The sequence below is a fragment of the Sminthopsis crassicaudata genome, chromosome 4 (assembly GCF_048593235.1).
Source record: "Sminthopsis crassicaudata isolate SCR6 chromosome 4, ASM4859323v1, whole genome shotgun sequence".
Lineage (NCBI taxonomy): Eukaryota > Metazoa > Chordata > Mammalia > Dasyuromorphia > Dasyuridae > Sminthopsis > Sminthopsis crassicaudata.
Genome location: NC_133620.1, coordinates 277749545 through 277770284, shown reverse-complemented (window position 1 = coordinate 277770284; position 20740 = coordinate 277749545). Strand labels below are relative to the sequence as shown.

At 41.2% G+C, this 20740-nt stretch overlaps 1 protein-coding gene across 1 annotated transcript in view; it reads right to left on the bottom strand.

The window, feature by feature from the left end:
- C4H6orf132 (chromosome 4 C6orf132 homolog) overlaps positions 1 to 8411 on the bottom strand; it is a 56169-nt gene extending 47758 nt beyond the window's left edge. The window contains exon 1 of the mRNA XM_074310930.1: positions 8065 to 8411. Coding sequence (XP_074167031.1) covers positions 8065 to 8209 — 145 coding nt within the window. The 5' untranslated portion in view covers positions 8210 to 8411. The remainder of the gene's footprint in view (positions 1 to 8064) is intronic.
- Between the last annotated feature and the right edge of the window lie 12329 nt (positions 8412 to 20740).

The following is a 20740-nucleotide window of genomic DNA, read 5'->3' as shown; positions in this document are numbered from 1 at the left end:
AGCTAGAGAAAGGAGGAAGAGGAGGAGGAGTTGGAAGCCCAGCAAAGCATTAGTCATGAGGCTGGAGCTCCATGGAGCCAGAGTGACTGCCAGCCTGAGAGCCTCTCTCTAAGACCCTTTCCTCCTGCCTTCATGTCTCATTTCTGGCTGGCTAACAGCACCAAGCTCCGAGTGATTGAATTCCCTGATCCATTTAGTATTCACTAGGAACCACATGCAAAGGTACCATGTCAGGCAAGTGACAGAGTGAAGCCTGTTGGCATTCCCTATTCTTCAGGATCTTTAAAAATTAGCTATCAATACAAAAATAGTAGTATGTAACAAACATTAATTGAATAATAGTAGTCAGGAGAACTGGGTTTTACTTCCAGCTCTACCATGAATTTTCTATGTAGGTTTAAACAAATTGCTTTCCTTCTCTGGCTCTCAGCTAATTCCTCTGTAAAAGCAGGGAGTAGGCTAGATTATTTCTAAGGTCCTGTGCCACTGTAACATTCTAGGAGTGGGTGATTCCACAGTGGCTCAGAAAATGAAGACTCTTGAGAATTAAGAAGATGAAATATCAGCTGGGGCAATCAGGGAAGGTGTTCCTGGAGGTACTTCTGGAGTTGAATCTCCAGCTATTATAAGCAGGGAGGTAGGGGTGGAGTGGGGTATAAATGGGTAGAAGGCACCAATTGGTCCATAGGCAACATTTCCAGGATCACAAGCTCCTGTTTCCCCTTCTTTCTTGACCTTTTTCATTTCTAAAAGAACAAACAGCTTCCCTACCTCCTATTTCCTCCTCTCTCCCCTCCCCCCTTCATTTTATCCTATTGAGCAAATAGACTCTAGGCTCATCTTAATCCTATATTTATTTGTACACCTAGTTCATCCTTCCCCCTACCTCCCAGGATGAAAGCTCTTTTAGGACAGGATTGGGGTAAAGACCTTCTGAGTTCAAGTGACCCTAGAGCTACAAACTGGAGGGCAGCCTCTAATTGGATACTGGGGGGGTTAAGCAAGGACAGAGGCTTAATTCTGTTATTATAACCCAGAATAATCCCAGTGACCCAAGTCCCCCTCATCCCAGGTCCAATTCTAATCCAATCCACAATCCCCGACAGCCAGGGGGCAGCCACTGCTTTCCTAGTGGAGTGAGGTGAGGGAAGGAAGGGATGTAGCCACTAATTGACCATAATGAAGTCTTTCCTTGGTAATTAGCAGATGAGAAGGACAAGAGGTTGAAAAGTCCCAGCCTTTCCCAGAAGGACTTCTGAGTAATTAGAGATTGCCTTACCCAAAAGCAAAACAGAGGGATGGATTAGTCCAAGGTCAAAAGGAGCTTTAGAGGACATGGGGAGTGGTTCCGAGAAAACATAAAAGAAAGATTGGACTAGGAAGGGGGCCATGGATTTATGTGAGGGGAAGGGAAGAGAGATAATCATAGGATGGGTAAAGGATAGTGTGGAAAAGAGGAAATCTCAGAGGGGCTACAGAGTGTGTATGTGAGAAATGAGTAGGGGGAGGTAAGACTGGAGGGATCACCTTATCCTTCCTGGAAAATACAGAATCATGGAACTGGAGGGAACCTTAGAGATCTTTTAGGCAAGAGAGTTCTTAACCTTGTTTGGGTCATGTATCCCTTTGGAAGTCTGAAGAAGAAATGTTTTCTATAGACAACTTTTCAAAAATCACATTCTTAGGTGTCTAAAGTAAAATACATAGCATTATAAAGGATATCAAGTTATTAAAATAATAAAATTTCCACATTCTCTCTCTCCAAATCTATCAATGGATTCCCTTATGGATCTGTGGGTCTCAGGTTAAGACCCCTGATCTAATCCAACCCTCTTGTTTTAAAGATGGGCTAAGAGGTCAAAAGCAAAGATGTGATTTGCTCAAAGTCACATAGATAATTAAGGTACAAAAATAAGATTTGAAATTAGGTTGGGAGACTTTCAATCTAGGATTCTTTGGCTAGCATTGTGTAAACTGGCCACAAAAACAACAATAAGAAGGGATTATATAATACATGTACTGCAGAGGGGGGAGCAGGGGGAGGAAGATGGTGGCAGGTTGAGTATGCGAATGTGCAGAACTCCAGGCAAACCACAGAATACCTCCAGGAAACAGGAGCACAAACAAAAGTCTCCTTCACACCCCCAGAGAGAAAGTCACAGGTCAGCCTTCTCTGCTAGTGCCAACCTGGTCCTGGCTGAGATTAGCTTAGTTCCACCTATAAAGTACCTTCAGAAACCCTGCTAGACCAAGTTCTCATAGAGGACATTATAAAAAAAATTAATCTTCCTTTATTGCAAGAGGTTTTGAATACATATATATGTAGGTATCTATGTATGTGTGTGTATATATATATATATATATATGTATGTGTGTATGTATGTACACACATATATGTAATGATATTTCACTATAATTAGTTTATTTTGTAATCTGATATCTTTTCTTCATTGAAAAACATTATTTTGAGAGGTCCATAGGTTTTATCAAAGGGCCAGAGGAGTCTATAAGGCGAAAATGTTTAAGAACCCTAATTCTAATGAGATGTAGGAGAAAGAGCAAAAGACTTTTGTTCCAGCCCTGGATCTGCTTTCCCAAGAAATTCTTACAAGGCTCAGTAAATCTGCAAAAGCAAGATGCCAGGTGATACAGTAAATGGAATGCTTTATTTAAAGTAAAAAAGACCTGAGTTCAAATCCTCCCTCAGACATTGAAAGGTTCTTTGACCCTGGGCAAGTAATTTTACTTTTCAGCTTCAATGTACTTATCTATAATATAATGGGGATAATTTATACCTGCACAGTAGGTAATTTATATCTATACAAAGATGATGGGAAGAGATTGCCTATGTGAAGTGCTCTATAAATCTTACAGTACTATATAAATGGTAGTTATTTTTGTTGTTGATGGTGCTATTATTATTAGAGTGATATCTTCACGAGGTTTTGATGTAGGCCAAAATAAAAGAGCATCTGTGAAATATTACCTGAACACTAGCTTCAAGAATAGTAATAATGATAGACAGATTGCAGAGATTTTGGGGTGGTGGCCTTCTCTCTACTCAGCCAAATGGTTCTGGGGTGCAAGCCAATTATAGAGGCATTAGGAAAACCTACAGTGGGGGCGGGGAATAGGTCTAGTACAAAAGACAGAACATTGGTCCTGCGGATAGAATTCTTGGGTTCAAATTTACTGTACAGCTAGCTGGGTCATCTTGGGCAAGTCATTTAACCTGAGTCAATTCTGTCATCTATAAATTGAGGGGATTGGTTTAAATGAGCTCTGAGATCCCTTCCAGTCTCAAAGCCATTAGCCTATAATGATTACACCATTTCTGGGGTCTTGGGCATCCATCTACCAGAAACAAAGTAATCAGGAAATAGAGAACCATACTTGGATTCTTTAGAGATACATAAAGATACATGCTTTTCCTCTCAAAATCACAGTAGAGTAGGGGCCACCCATCAGGAAGCTGAAATGCAAAGAATGTAACTATTGACTAAGGAGGAAGGTGATGATGGAAGGGATGAAGAGGAGTTTGGGGAACACAAGTTCCCATCCAGATCTTCTTGAAGGGAGCACCCCAGCTTAGAAGGAGAAACCACAATTATGAACACAAGAGTTAATGCTTAAAGAGTGCCTTATGATCACAAATACCATCCATTATTTCATTTTATCCTTACCACCACCCTGTGAGGTAGATGGTGAAGGTATTCACATCAACCCCATTTTACAGATGAGGAAATTGAGGTACAGGGATATGGAGGGATTTGCCCAAGCTCACACTGCTAGTAAAAGGTGGGGAATTATGACTTAAACCTGGAATCTTCTGACTCCAAACATCTTTCCATAAGACTCGTCAGGACAAGAGACCATAAATAAAGGGATCCAACCAGCATCTTAGGGATAATTAGGCAAGGAGAGGATTCTATCTTTTTCTTAAAAGTTCATCAACAAACTGAGTGGATGCCTGTCAACTGGAGAATGGCTGAATAAGTTATGGTATGAATGTTATGGAATGTTGCTGTTCTCTAAGAAATGACCAGCAGGATGATTTCAGAAAGGCCTGGAGAGACTTACATGAACTGATGCTGAGTGAAGTGAGCGGAACCAGGTGAACTTTGTACATGGCAACAAAATTATACAATGATCAATTCTGATGAACGTGGCTCTTTTCTACATTGAGGTGATTCAGGCTTGTTCCAATGGACTTGTTTTGGAGAGAGCCATCTGCGAGGGAGAGGACTGTGGGGAAGGACTGTGGGGACTCAGTGTGAATCACAACATAATATTTTCACCTTTTTTTTGTTGTTTGTTTCTCATTTCCCCCCTTTTTGATCTGATTTTTCTTGTGTAGCATGATAATTGTGAAATATATATTAGAAGAATTGCACATGTTTAAAATAATGGATTACTTGCTAAGGGAGGAGATGGGAGGAAGAGGAGAAAAAAAATTGGAATACAAGGTTTTGCAAGAGTGAATGTTGAAACTATGCATATATTTTGAAAATAAAAAGTTTTTTTTGTTTTTTTTTTTAAAGTCCATCAGCAAAAATATACATACATTCTGCTCTGCACTCTCCTTGAGCATCTGGGGAGGGGTGGGGAGTGGTGGTAGAGAGGGAGGATTCCCCCAATCTATTCCAAGTTTCTACAAACCCTCCCCTCAATTCTTTTACACTGATTCTCCCTTCCCCATCTCTATTACAATTTTCTCCCAATGGGCCAATCCTCATTACCCCAGGTTTCAGAGGCAATATTTCAGACAGAGGATTGAGGAGTCTAGTCTTCGTGTGAGAGAGTTGTTTCATTCCAATCAGTATCAGTTTTCCCTGATGTCTAATAGGAGAAAAGAGCTGAGGAAACTTTGAGCAAACAATGCTGAAAATAATCTTTTTTTTTTTTTGAAAATAATCTTTTGATAGGAATGGTAGAAATAAAGTCCATTTATATAATTCCTACTGCTTTTCAAATGTATCTCTTATCCACAACTACTCTGAAGGACTTACGATGAAAAATCCTATCCATGCTCAGAGAAAGAACTTATTATGTCTGAATACAGATCAAAGCATTTTCTCTCTTTCTCTCTCTCAACTTATTTTTTCTTAAGGGTTTTTATTTTTATTAGGATGAGAGATGTTTGTTTTTTCCTCACAACTTGACTTTTATGGAAATGTTTTTTATAACTTCACAAGTGGTTTCTTAATTGTGGGTAGAGATAAGAGAAATTACAACTCAAAAAATTTAAAAACATGCAAAAAATTTGTTTTGTTTTGAATGTAATTGGGGAAAATATTAAATAAATAAAATAAAACAGAAAAAAAAAGAGAGAATGCACTTTTCTCCTAATTCTGAGAAATTGTTAGAATAGATATCAGGCCCATTTGACATGAAGAAACTGACTAATGAGAAAAAAAAGCCAGTCTAATAGCAGCCAGGAGTAGAATCTAGGGTTCTTGATTCCTGGTTCATTCTTTTCATATTTGGGCTTTGACATACACAATCCTTCCCCCCACCCCCCAATACCATACATACCCACCCACCTCCATTCCTGTTTGACAAGGTGGAGGGCCAGCTGCCACACCTACCAGCACCCAACACCTCCAACTCAGCACATAGGAAACCCTGGAGAGCAGACTACCCAATGCATGCTTTATTTTCCATCCCTACTTGTGCTGAGACCGGCCCAGGCTGAGTCAGCTAGTACCTGGGCCCTGCCCTGGGGAGAGGGAGCTGCCCTCATGGGCCCTGCCCAAACCTAGGAAGAATACTAGCCACCTCCAGGATGCAGGGTTCCCTCTACTGCAATTTCAGGGAAGACTGAGACTGAAATGTTTCTCTTGGCTGATCTCTATTGGCCTACCTATACTTTCTACTTTGCCCAGCCCAGAGCTCAGTGCTCAGATAAGGAGGAGAAAAAAAGTTTTATACCCATCTCTTTTCCAATCCCACTGAATTAAGAGCCAAGAAGATCCAGTGAGCTCTGCCTGGCACATGAATTCGCAGGGTGTATATCAGGGCAGACCTCAGGCTCCGCGCCCTTCCCCAAACACAACTTCAGATCATAAGATCATAGATTTAAAGGAGGAAGGGAACAAAGAGGCCATCCAGTGGAATCCTCTACTGTTACATATGAGGAAACTGAGTCCTGGAGAAGTCATTATGTAACTTGTTCAGGGTCAGGAAGATGGTAAAGCAGTCCCGCCCAATCATCTTATAGATGAGGGATGTTCATTTAGAGTTCATCCTCATTCATAATGGCTGCCTTAATCCTTCCTTAATAGCCCTCTTTGCTCATTGACAGATATGTCACCAACACCTGGGAAATGGTTTGCATTTGTGGAGTTGTGATTGTGCATGGCATAGGCTGGGGGCTGTGTAATTGTAAATTATTATAAATTTGTAAAATATTGTAAAATTGTAAAAATTGTAAACACCTCGATGTCAAGGGTCAAGTCCACATAACTTTACTTTATTCTCTTTTTAGGCTATTGTAGATTCTTCAACTCCCATCACCTCATTACTACTGTAAAACTTGATGCTGCTATAACTGGTGGTAAATAAAGAAGGAATACCTGAAGCAGGAGACTAGAAGTCTCCTAGGACTAGGAGTCCAGTGACTGCAGGGGCCCCAAGTGGGGTTCTTGCAGCTTGCACTTTGTATACTCCCATGGACACAAGGTCAGTCATCTGTAACTGGTCCACAACTGAATCTCCTTCCCCTCCACTCTCCATTTTCCCCAAATTAAAAGAAGTACAAACTGCAATGAGATGGACTGATGAGGTGATCCAAACCCTTGGACTTCACTGAATTGTCCACTGATTTCTCCCTTTCTAGGGAGATGGTTGTCTATCCTGACTTTGCATCGGGGGAAGGGGCAGAGTAGAAAGGGTCAGGGGGCCTGAGTGACCTTAGGAAAGGTTACTAAAATTTCCTGAACCTCAGTTTCCTCACTTGAAGAGTGAAGGGGTGGATTAGATGGCCTCATAGCTCTAAATCTATGCCCTTTGGACCACTCTACCTGCCTTCCCAGTTCTTAAAAGTTTCCTCTCTTGATTCAAACCTTCTTCCCAACAGAGCCCCTTCAAACCATGACTCCGCTGACAGGCACAGAAGTAGGGGAAAAGTCAGTATTAAGTGAAAATGTGACTCATTTCTTCACATGTACTGACATCAAGGACAGTCAGCCCCCACCTTTATTGACTTTTTCCTCTGATAGAAAACCCAAACATGCCAAAGTGGGAGGAGCTGCAGAATGGAGTGGCTCCGAAGACCCTGGAACAGCTGGCTTCCCTGTGGCTCCTCTGACCAATCTGACCCCAATGTGGCAACACTGGGCAGGGCCTGTGCAAGGTCAAGGCCTGGAGTCAGGGGTAAGGGCAAGGCAGGGGTATCCCCAGAGTCCTTCAGCTCTCTCTTTGATTGAAAACTGGAACCATAGAGATTATCTAATAAAACCCCCTTTTACAGATGAGGAAACTAAGGCCGGGAGAAGAAAAGCGATTCAGAAAAAAAGCTTCTGAATTAAAAAGATAAAGGGGGTATTAGGGATTGGGAATTTTCATTGGCAGGCCCTGCTACATACCCTTTGACTGTGAGAACTAAAAAAAAAAAGTTACTTAGCCAACCTAGGGGAAGAACAAACACTTCAGAGAGCGGACTGCGGGAAGGAAGCCCTGCAGCGGGATCCTTAGGGATCCCCTCCGTGCCCACATAAACACCCCCCCCCCCGATCCCAGCAGCACCTCCTTCTCCCAGCCCAGCGCCAGTCCCCCAGCTCTCCTCCCCTTTCTCCTGCAGTTTCTCTCTCCCTCATTCACAGGTTCTAACGCGTCCCTTTCCCGTCCACCCTCTTCTCCCGGTTTCACGTCTTCCCCGCTTGCACGGAGCCCAGGGAGGGAGCCTCGGACTCGCGCTCCCTGGGTACATGTGCCCCTCGGCTCTTTGCAGGGAACGAAGACACCGGGCCAAGCCCTTCAGTGGGGGCTTCAGGGGGACCCTTTAATTCCCCGGCCCCACCCACTGGCAGAGCTCTCCCCCTTCCGGCCCCAGAACCGACTCACCAAAGTTCCTGGTCCCCTCCAAGGGGACCTCCTGGGTGAAGATCCAGGGCGGGTTGGTGGCGTACAAGGAGGTGGTGGTGGGAGTTGTGTGTTTCTTCCCAAAGAGTTTGCTGAAGGTCCCTTGCACCGACTGGTTCTTCTTCATCTTGCCCTCTGCGTGTGCTGGTTGCGGAGGCCGCCTCCTCCCTGCGCCGGGGCTCCGCCGAGTTGGGTTGGACTCTGCCCCGGCCTCTCACCGAGGGGAAGACTCTAAGAAGTCATTCCCCCGTCCACGGTCCTTACCCCGCCACTGACTGCAAAGGCTGCAGGTGCTGCGGGCTTCGCAGCACTCCTGGAAATGGGAGGCACCTGGGCAGGTAAAAGGGCTGGCTGCTGTTACCTGGCCCCGCCCAGCCGCCGCGCCACAGCCGCCGGCCCACCGCCCAACTCCCCGGGTCACATTCCAGCCTGCCTCTAGCCTACAACAAGCCATTGTTCAGCTGGCCTGGCTCAGGGAGTCTGGGGATCTCTGGATGGCCACCTCGGACCTTCCTGGAAAGTCTGCCAGGCCGAAGGTTCTCCCTTCCTGATTTCTCCCGCTGCCTCAACCCCCACTGAGGAGAAGCTTCCAGTCCCACAAGAACTAGCTGGGTTCGAGGTAGTTCGTAGGACCAAAGATAGAATTTAGAACAGAAACGGAGCTTAGAGAATATCTTGACTTGTCCAGATTTGTCCCAGATAATAAGGAGCAGAGGAAGATTTCAAACCCCGGCCCTATTTCTCAATCCTTCATTCTCATTCTACAAGCATGAATGAGTGTGAACCAGAGGCCTAGTAGAGAGTCCGCTGGACTTGAAGCAGGATGGGCAGGTCCACTCCCGGGAACTCTAACCCGGCTGAAACTGGGGAGCTCAGTCACTTACTGTGTGAGATCCTGAATAAGTGACTGAACTTCTGAGTGCCTCAGACCTCTTATTTGTAAAATGGAGAGGTTAGACTCGCTGGCCTCTAATCTATGAGCAAGGAACTAACAGTTTCTGAAGGCAAACCATCAAAGACCGGAGCAAGTCCCAGGCCGTGAAAGGATAAAACACTCTTCTTCTATTTGCTCCAGGACCTGGAAGTCAGAGGGAAGGATGAGGGAGGAAAGGTAGGATTGTCAGGTTTATGTCGTTTGACAAAGTGCGTCAGCTGGGTAGGTTGTGAAGTGTGTGATTCAGTGACACAGACAGATACTGACTGGACTTTCCACTGAATTACCCAGGTAACAGCCCCTCTTTCTGAGTTATAAAGGCCCAGGAATGCTCCAAGCATCCGGATGCCTGTAATTTTGATTTGGTTCCATCAGTGACAGCTTAATTGTGTGGCAAGGAAGCTTCCTACCTCAATAAACTAGAGTCCTCTAACCTTTGGGACACCTATTGCCTGATGAGACCTTGAAACTGACTGCTTTTATTCGTCATTCTGTAAAGATGCTTATTGGGTTACCTGCTCATGTCCAAAGACTGTATTTATTTAGAGTACCATGTACTGGAAAGAGCAAATAAGTCATCAAAGTTTCTATTTAGTGCTTTCCACGTGCCGATCTCTGTACTAAGTATCAGAAATACAAATATAAGTAGAAAGTCCCAGCACTTAAGGAGCTTATACTCTAAGTAGGGAAGACAGCACATGAAAGGAAGCAAAAAAGAAATGAGAATAGAGTGGGGAAAGTACTCATGAGATAGAGTGGGGAATGGAGCCTGCAGAGGAATGGAGATAGAGCTAGTCTGGGAACTTGCTTTGCTGTGGACATTCTGGGAGGAACCTAGTAATCAAAGGAAAGTGGTGAGAAATAATATACTTCCAACATAGTGAAGTCCAGGGAATAAATGGACTTCCAGGGTGAGAAGGCTTCTGTGGCATTGGAGCAAATTTAGAAAGTCAAAAGTGGGGTCCCGAGAGCATGGAAGCACTGAATTTATACTCAAGAATTCTGTTCAAATTCTGTGCCTGGTACTCTGAGGATTAGAGGTAAGTGACCAGTACAGGGAAAGGTGGTAGGGATTTCAATTCAAAAAAATATTTATTAAGTGCCTACTATGCACATTGTGCTAAGTGCTGAGGATACAAAAGGAGTCAAAAAATAGTCCTTGTCCTCAAAGAACTTACAGTCTAATGGATGTGGGAAGGATTTGGCTGAGCTTCTTCCCCATTCTTCCATTTCTTTCTGTGTGACCATGAATAAATCACTTAACTTTTGAATCTCAATTTCCTTATCTGTATCATGGGATAATGATACTTGTACAATCAACCTACCTAAGAATGGTTTGAGACAAAAGTTCTTAAATCTTAAAACACTAAAGAACCAAGCTATTTAATAATAGAAGAGAATATATCACGTAGCTATTATCTAATATCTATCCATCAGTAGGCATTTATTGAGTGACTTCTATGTTCCAATCTTGTTGCTAGTCTGGAGATACAAAGACAAAAATAAAACAAACCCTGGAATTTTCATTCTTTTGGAGGAGGAGAAAGAGAACACACACAGAGTTATACATAAATGCAAAACAAATGCAAGCTAAATTTTGAGGGGAGGGCACTGACAGCTGAATGTAGGGAGACGCTTCACATGAGAAGGTGGTACTTGAGCTGTTTTTGAAAGAAGCAAGAAGTTCTAAGAGTTAGAGGAGGGATGGGAAAGGGGGACACCCTTCTGGATTGCTGGGAGATAAAGACATGGCTAAGTACTCTGAGTGATGACTAAAGTGTAAGAGATTCTTTCCCCTAAGGAGCACAGAGTCTTATCTTAGAAACCAGCCCTACACCGGGAGAACGAGATAACCTCTTACACAAATATAGGAATCTATGTACATAGATAATAGATCAATGGATAGATAAGAACTAACACTATGATTTCATTGATACTGGGAGCTCCGGGATGGGGGAGTTCTTTCTACCAAAGCATGTTAATATTGTCTCTGCAATTTAGAGTTTTAGGGAGTTTCTTAACTCAGAGTGATTTTCCCAGAGTCACATAGCCAGAGTATAGTAGAGGCAGGATTTGCGAGGTCTTCTTGGCTCCCAAAGGAACTCTTTATATATATTATATAACTTATTATGGATTATTGCATATGTATCTATCATCTATTGAACCCCTTCTCTGTTTCTCTATATAACTCCATGTATATCTAAATATCTATTTCTTTATATCTATTTGTAACTCTTTAGCTATATCTATCAATCTCTCTTTAATCTATATCTAATTATTTATCTATAACCAATTTAGTATTTATATCTGCCTATATATATTTATTCATGTATCTATATCTGTTTATATGTCTATATCTAAGTCTGCCTATCTATATATCTAATTATCTTTTTCTGTATATCTACCTATTTTTGTATCTATATCCCTGTGTCTATATGTAGCTATATCTCTCTCCATATATATTTAATTATCTTTCTTTCCATATATCCTCATCTATTTTTACATCCGTATCTATCTATATGAAAGGATCAATGAGATAACATATGTAAAGCTTTGCAAATGTTAAAAGTGCTATATAAATGCTAATTGTTTTAATTAGGTATTCTAGGACTTCGGAGAAGAGGAGGTCATTCTGGGATATGTCTGGAAGGTTTCATAGAATAGGTAATGAAGTTTTTATATATATATATAGGTGGGGGGTGTTATTCCAAGCACAGGGAATAATAGGAGCTAATTTAGCATAGGGATAAGGCAAACAAGAGGTAAATGTGTTTAAGGGGAGACCAGTTACAAAAAGGTGTAGTAGACAGAGTACTATTCTCAGCGCTGGGAACACTTGGGTTCAGATACCTCTGAGGTTTTCTAGCTGTGTGGTACCAGCTAAGTCACTTGATCTGTCGGTGCCTTATCTACAAAATAAGAAAAATGAACTTAATGACTTCTAAGTTCCCTTCCAGGTATAAATCAACAATCCTACACTAACCTAATGGGAGGAGAAGGCTCATAAAAAGAGCCATAGGACATAAGATTATCTAGTTTAGGGATAGGGAATGCATTTCTTGAGGATCTCAAAGTTTGGACTTGATTTGTGATTCAATGGAAAGAATACTAGATCTAGAATTAGGAATCCTAGATTCAAATTCTGCCTTTGACACAAGTGTGACTTGAAGCTAGTTATTAAAACTCCTAAGGTCTCAGTTTTCTTATTTATAAAATAAAAATTTTGAACTAGATGATCTCTGACATTTCTTCCAATTCTACAGATAACCGAGGGAAATGTTGATTTTTGCATAAGGGAGTGCAGTGTTGAAAGGGGCAGGTTGTGTAGTAGGATTATAAAATCTGAGATTAGGAAGAGGCAAGACAAACAGCCTCTAAGGCCTAGATAGATTTGCCAACCAGGGCCTGTTAATTTACTTTACTTCAGGGTTTCTTAAATTTTTCCACTTGTGACCCCTTGCCACACAAGAAATTTTTACATGACCTCATCTCTGAAGTGTTTCTAGCAGTGCTCATGCATGCATAGTGCAAAGTGCACGTTACGTGTTCAAAACCCATGCTGCAGTGAAGTCAATGCAACATGGTCAAGGGCTGCCAGAAACATCTCAAATTTATTATAAATTTTATTTTTAATTATTCTTTGGTCATTGCGTTCAGAAACCTTTTATTGTTGCCAAATTTTTCATGACCTCCTCATTCAGTTAGATAATCCCAAATGGGGTTGTGACTACAGTTTAAGAAGCTTTTCTTTTCTTTATTTTAATTTGTTGTTCTAGTGTCTTTTGGCCTTTTATGAACTATTGCTTTCACTCCTTTCTCCTCCACTTCCCATGGAATCTTTCCTTTTAACAAGAACCACTAAGCCAACCTAGATAAGAATGCTGGACCTGGAATCAGGAAGACCTGATTGAATTCACATCCAGTCTCAGACACTAGCTGAGTGACTCTGGGGATATCACCTAACTCATTTGCCTCGGTTTTCTCATCTGTAAAACAGGGCTAATAAGTACTTCCCAGGATATAAGGATCAAATGAGATGATAATTGTAAAGTATATAGCACAGTGTCTGGTACATCTAACAGGGCATGCTACATTTTGCAATCATAGTTTACCACTCCTCTCTGAAAAGAAAGGTCATGTTTCATCAACAGTTCTCTGGAATCAAGATCAATAATTTTATTTCATTAAAAAAATTGATAGTATTTTATTTTTCCAGATACATGCAAAGATAATTTCACCTTTGCAAAACCTTATGTTCCAAATTTTTCTCCCTTTCTTGCCTCCCTCCCCCAGGCAGTAAGCAATCTAATATAGTTTAAACATGTGCAATTCTTCTAAACATATTCCCATATATTTCATGTTGTGTAAGAAAAATCAGATTAAAAAGGGGAAAAAAGCATGAGAAAGGAAAAAAAGAGCAAATAAAAAACAACAACAAAAAAGTAAAAATATTTTGCTTTGATCCATATTCAGCCGCCATAGCTCTCTTTCTGGATGTGGGATGGCTCTTTCTATCACAAGTCTATTGGAATTGCCTTGAATTACTTAATTGTCAAAAAGAGTGAAGTTCATGATCATTACATAATCTTGTTGCTGTGTACAATGTTCTCTTGGTTCTACTCACCTCACTCAGCATCATTTCATGTAAGTTTTTCCAAACTTTTCTGAAATTAGCCTGTTTAGCATTTCTTATAGAACAATAAGATTCCATTACATTCATATACCATAATTCATTCAGCCATTCTCCAACTAATGGATATCCAGTCAATTTGCCACTACAAAAAAAGCTACTACAAACATTTTTGCACATGTGGGTCTTTTTCCCTTTTTTATGATCTCTTGGGGATAGAGACCTACTAGTGAAGGACACTTCCTTTTTAATTATTTATTTACAACATTAGTTTTTATTTAAAATTTGAGTTCTAAATTCTCTTGAGCTGACAAGCAAAATGGTATCAATTATATAATGTGAAGTCATGCAAAACATATTTCTCAATTTTTGTTGTTTTTTAATTGTTTTGGTTATGGATGACTCTCCATGACCCCTTTTGGAGTTTTCTTGGCAAAGATACTGGAGAGGTTTGCCATTTTCTTTTCCAGCTCATTTTACAAATGAAGAAACTAAGGCAAAGAACATTGAATGTTTGCCCAGAGTCACACAGCTAACAAGTGTCTGAAGATAAATTTGATCTGGGAAAGATGATCCCAGCCTGGATCCCACTTTACTGATCCAATTTCTCTGTTGTGTGGCAAAAAAATTACCATACCCACACACATAAAACAAGAAAACTAAATGTAAAAAGAGTATGTTTTAATCTTATTTTTTAGAGTTCATCAATTCTCTTTCTAAAGGTGGGTAGCATTTTTCATCATGGATTTTTTGGAACTGTCTTAGATCATTGTCTTGATCAGAGTAGCCAAGTCTTTTAGAGTTGACTATCCTTACAATGTTGCTATTACTGTGTACGATGATATCCTGATTTTGCTCACTTCACTTTGTATCAGTTCATCTTAACTTTCCCAAGTTTTTCTGAAAACATTCTGATCATCATTTCTCAATAGTATTCCCACAATCATATAACACAACCTATTCAGCCATTCCCCAATTGATGGGCATCCTGAGTGACACCTTTTAATAGTGCTTTTAGTAAATGCATTCTTTTAGGCAATACCTATTTTATTTGGTATGTCTTAGTTGTATGTGAAAGCTTAATGCCTCAACTGGACAGTTATGTATAAGAGGTGCAATTTTTTTTACAAACAAAAATTTGCTACCTTATCTAGGACAAACAAAGGCCACATCATGACTGGTCTGTTAACTCAGAGTAGGGAAACGCTGGAGTCCAGATATTGTTGCCATTAGTCAGGTGTAGGGGGATGGATCTTGGTGGTCTACAGAAGAAAATATGAAAAAAATACTTACTTTATCTTTAATTTTAAAAGAAAGGATGATAGTTTGTAATAGCTTGGATGCAAGAGATGAAGGAGAGGCAGGAGCTGAAGAATAAGACTAGTACGGTGTGGTTTGGTTAGGAATCAGAAGATTTGGACTCAGTTTTTTTTTCTTCTACTTATTATTAGTTGTATGACTCTGGTCAGAGGAGAGGAGGAAGGAACAGGTATTTATTAAACACCTACTAAATGTGAATCACTTTGCAAATATATCATTTGATATTCACAACAATCCTGGGAGATAGGGCTATTATCATCACCTTCATTTTTCAGATGAGAAAACTAAGTGTCTGAGGCTGAATTTGAAGGCAAGTCTTCCTGATTCCAAGCCCAGGGTTCTGTCCATCCACTGGGCCACTTAGCAGTCAAGTCTCATCCTCTCTAGTCTTCACTTTCCTTATTTCTAAAATGAAGGAGTTGGAGTAAATGATTTTTAAGATTTCTTCCAACTCTATGTGAAATGATCCAGCCATTCTGGTTGCCCAAAGGGCTTTAAATTGTGCATACTCTTTGACCCAGCAGTGCCATTACTGGCTCTGTATCCCAAAAAAAATCATATAAAAGGGAAACGGGCCCACATGTGCAAAAATGTTTGTAACAGCCTTTTTTGTGGTAGCAAAGAATTGGGAAATGAGTAGATGTCCATCAATTGGGGAATGGATGAAAATATTGTGGTACATGAAGGTAATGGAATATTATTGTTCTATAAGAAATGATGAACAAGCTGATTTTTTTAAAAGTCTGGAAAGATTTACACAAATTGATGCTGAGGAAAATAAGCAAAACCAAAAATACACTATACACAGTAACAGCAAGATTGTGAGATGATCAAACTTGGTTCTTAGTGGTTCAGTGATCCAAGGCAATCTCAATAAATTTTAGATGGAAAACATTATCTGCTTCCAGAGAGAGAACTATGAAGACTGAATGTTAATCAATATATGCTATGTTCACTTTTTTTTCTTTTTCTTTTGTTTTTCCCTTTTGTTCTGATTTTTCTCTTCTAGTATGATTCATAAAGAAACGTGTTTTTAAAAAAGAATGTATATGTATAACCAGAAAAAATATTTTTACATGGGAATTAGGGGAAATAAAAAAATAAATAATTTAAAAAATATTTCTTCCAACTCTAAATCTTTGATCCTTTGACATTCACTTTTGTTTGTTACTTCATGCCCATGCCAGATGATGGGAAAATCATACAAACTAGTAAAAACTTTTGGGTTATGGGTATAATGCCCCTTTTCACATTTTGACCCTTTCACCAGAATCTACTAAATTGTTTCTCAAACACAAAGCTGTTTCTCCTGTTTTATAGAGGGTTAAACAGGGGCTAGGAAAGGTTTTGCATCCATGCTATTACCAAGGCCATCACAGTTACTGAAATAGGGAGCAGAATTCAGGTTTCTTAAAGATTTCAGCCCTCTGTAGCAACTTCCTTTTATCCCTTTCCCTGGATTTCATCCTCTTAGCTTGCTAAGTTTCAAGATGGAGAACATAGGGTAGGGGCTGGGGTTCCCCAGGGTAGGGATGGGGCCAAAGTCTTCATCCAGTTCAACATCCTCAATATTGTTTATGCTCAGCCCCAACTACACTCACCTAATAATAACAACCAACACCCCTGCCCCCCCAATAAAAGAAACAATCAAATAACAGGGCTCCCCTCTGGAAACAGACAAAAGCACCATTCCTATAATTAAAGAGCCAGTTTCCTAATTACCTTGTATCCCTGGAGAGTAAAGTTATTGTCAATCACTTGAAATCTTAGATGGAGATATGGCTAGGAATCTGTTCTCCAGAGCCAAGGCCAGATTTCCAGCATGGGATTTTCTGACCAAATATGGAGGGCATTTGAGAAACAAAATAAAACAGGTGGATATTACTTAACCAGTGTGTGGGTGTCCAGTAGATAGGACTGAGATAAACTAGAGACAGGGAAAAATATACTCTTTTTTTTTTTTTTTTTTTTTTTTTTTTTTTTTTTCCTGAGGCTGGGGTTAAGTGACTTGCCCAGGGTCCCACAGCTAGGAAGTGTTAAGTGTCTGAGACCAGATTTGAACTCGGGTCCTCCTGAATTCAAGGCTGGTGTTCTATCCACTGCACCACCTAGCTGCCCCGGAAAAATGTATTCTAAAGTTACTTTTGCTCTTTTAATACAGAGCCAAGACCCCAAGAGTAACTACCCAGTCCCTTCAATCTACTCTTGTCTTTCAAAGTGCCACCACCAAGGTCCAGAACTTCTTCAGTTTACATTTGGGTTATAAAAGCAACTTCCTAGTTGATCTCACTTTTCCCTGCCTTTCTCCCTCTAATATTTTTTGCCCACTGACAACAGAACAAAGAACAATGGATTATCTAAGTGATTTCTGAACCTAAAATTTTATTCAAATTATTATTCAAATATCACTTTCATCATGGGACCATAGGACGTTGTGGCCACCTAGTTCAACCTCCTCATCTTATAGGTAGGGAAAATAAGGCCCAGAGGGGCTGAATTGTCCAAGGCCACACATTCTCCTCTACTCTAGAACCTTCAATGGCTGCCTCTTGATTATCCCCAAAAGTAAGTCTAGCTAAAGGGGAACCGCAGAGGCCATCTAGTGGTAGGATTTTAGGATTATAGCTTTAGAACTTGAAGGGCCCATGTGGGTCAGTCTTACGGAGAGACCAAGGGAATTTAAGTAGACTTGCCCAATGTTACACAGGTAGTAACTATTATAAAGGGGGATTTGAGTAAATGAGACTTGTTCTGGGTTCGGACCAAGAAAAGTAGACCAGAAGTTGCAGAAGGAAAATTCAAAATCAGAAAGTATTCATTTAGCTATTTCTATAAGCAAGGTGCTCTCCATACATTAACTCATTTAGTTCTTCACAACAACCTTGAGAAGTGCTATTATTATATCCATTTTATGGATGAGGAAACCGAGGCTGAGAAAAGCGTAGACTAGAGAATTTGCCCAGGGTCACACAGCCAGTAAGTGACTCTAGATTTAGTGCTCCAGTGCTAGAACTCACTGCACCACCCAGCTGCCTAGGCAGCCTTCTAACTGGGCTGCCTGGCTCCAGTCTCACCCTACTTCCATCCATCCTCCACTCTGCTGCCATTTTTATTTTCTCAAGCACAGGTCACTCCCTGCTCAATGATCTCCAGTGGCTCCCTATTAGTTTTAGAATCAAGTATCAATTTCTCTGCTTGGCATTTAGCTTTTAATTTTTTGCTCACTCTTGGTTTTATTAATGGGTTTGATTTTTACATTGTATATGCTTTTGGATTACTTCCACTTTATCTGAGGCAACCATCTATTCAGTGATCAAAGTTGGATAGAGAAGAAATGAAAAGAATGCCCTTTTTGGAAGGAAAGAAGGAAGAAAGAAAGGGAAGGAAGGAGGGAGAGAGGAGGGGAAGGAGGGAAGCAAGGAAGGAAAGAAGGAAGGAAAGAAGGGAAGAAAAAGCAAGGAAGGAAGGAAGAGGAGAAAGGGAAGTAAGTAAGGGAAGAAATGAAAGCAGGAAGGAAGAGAAAGGAGGGAGGAAAAGAAGGAGAGGAGGGAGGAAAAGAAGGAAAGGAGGGAGGGAAGGAAGAAAAGGAGGGAGGGAAGGAAGGAAAGGAGGGAAGGGAAGGAAGAAAAGGAGGGAGGGAAGGAAGAAAAGGAGGGAGGGAAGGAAGGAAAGGAGGGAGGGAAGGAAGGAAAGGAGGGAGGAAAGGGAGAAAAGGAGGGAGGGAAGGAAGGAAAGGAGGGAGGGAAGGAAGGAAAGGAGGGAGGGAAGGAAGGAAAGGAGGGAGGGAAGGAAGAAAAGGAGGGAGGGAAGGAAGGAAAGGAGGGAGGGAAGGAAGGAAAGGAGGGAGGGAAGGAAGGGAAAGAAGATAAGAAAGGAAAGACAGGAGGGAAGGAAGGAAGGGAGAGAAGAAAGGGAAGAAGGAAGGAAGGAAGCTGTATTGCCTGGACCTCAGTGGGGCAGCTCCTTCTCACAAAGATTGTTGTTTGTACTTCAGTCCTGAAGAGGACTATGATCAGGGAGGTGATGCCATGATTCGCAAGTGATTTGGATTTAAGTGAGGGAGGGCTGTGCAAAGTCCCCTGCCTCACTTTCTCCTCCAGAGTCAGTGACCAGGTATAGATCAGGACAATTAGAGATGGCCCTGGATGCAGTGGGAAATGTTGATCTTTTTAAGCTAAGGTCTTTAACAACAACTTCCATTTTGTAAGCAAGGTCTCTAACTGGACCCCTAAATATCTTTTCGATCTGATTTCACTTTACTCTGCTCCACATACTCTACAATCCTTGAACTTTCTGCTCCATCTCCCACATGCCTTTGCACTGACTAGTCCCCATGCCAGCAATACTTTCCCTCGTTTTAATTTTCCTGGATTCCTTCAAGTCTCAGCAGAAGTCTGACTTCCTGTGAAAGATCTTTCCTTGTCCCTCTGGCTGAGATTACCAACCATCTATTGAGCATGTCATGGACATACCTTATTATTCTCCCATTAGATAGTGAGTTCTTTGAGGTTGGAGATGGTTCTTTGACCTTTATTTTTCCAGCACTTGGCACAGTATCTGACATATAGTAAAATCAACTGGAATGTAATAGGACCAAAAAATTGCAGGAAAATCTGAGGAGGAACAGAATGCTTAGAGCTGATGGGATCTCGGAAGGCCATGGAGGAAACATCTAAGCTGAGCTGAGCAGGGTAGAGACAAAGAATGGAGAGATGCTCAGTTTGGAATCAGGATGAGATGGGGAGGGGAGGAGGAAGCGGGAAGTTTTGACTGTATTATCTATCATAACATGTGTAAAGGACATTAAAAAAATAAAGATGGAAAGGTAAGTTGGAATAAGATCTCCTTTAGACAACAGGAAGTCATGGAAGACTTTTGAGCAGAGGAATAAAGTGGTCAGACCTGCATATTGTTACCCTAAGTCACTTATCCTTTCTCAGTCTCAGTTTCCTTATCTGTAAAATGGGTATGATAATAGTGCCTACTGCAGGAGAGTTGTTGTTGGACTCCAAAGAGATAATCCATGTAAAGATCCTTGGAAATATTAAAGTACTATTTGCAATGCTAGCTATAATGATGAGGAAGATGGAGGTTATATTGGCTTCTGTGGAAGTGATGGATCAGAGTGGGGAGAAACTAGACGAATGACGAATAATGTTGGATCCGTTCACAGTTCCACCAACAATCAGCTAGGAGAATGGTAGTCATCATCTGGCTCAATCTCTCACCTTCTCTAGTAATCGCTGCCTTTGTCACCCACATGGAGATAATGTCAATCTCAGCGTGCTTTGAGATCACTGATTAGAGAGTCAAATGAAACAGTAGTTATGTTGTCTTCTCTTGTTATTTCTCCCTCTGGGCCTCCCTCTATTCCCTCCTCCCCAATTTCCACCCTCAGCCTTGCCTCCCTTCTCTATTATTAGAGGTCATTATCATCAGAGTATAAGATCTGACCACTGGCACCAAAGCTATTAAGACCCAAATCTCTAGGCAGCTTGGCCCCAAAGTCCACTGGTAACCAGCACTCATTAATGACTAAGCACTAAAAGGTAAATAAATAAGGTGTATTCCCTCCCTGAAGCCAGCCTGACAGAGCCAGTGAAGTCACCCACCAATTGCAGCTGTTATTTTCTGCCCCCTCCTCCCTTTCCTGCCCTGGGGATGTATGTCACTCACATTTTTAGCATTCTAGACACACTTCTAGGAGGCACCCACCCCAGATGGGTTGGAGGGGAAGGGAAGCATCCTAGGAAGGCCAACAGTTAGTGTAATCC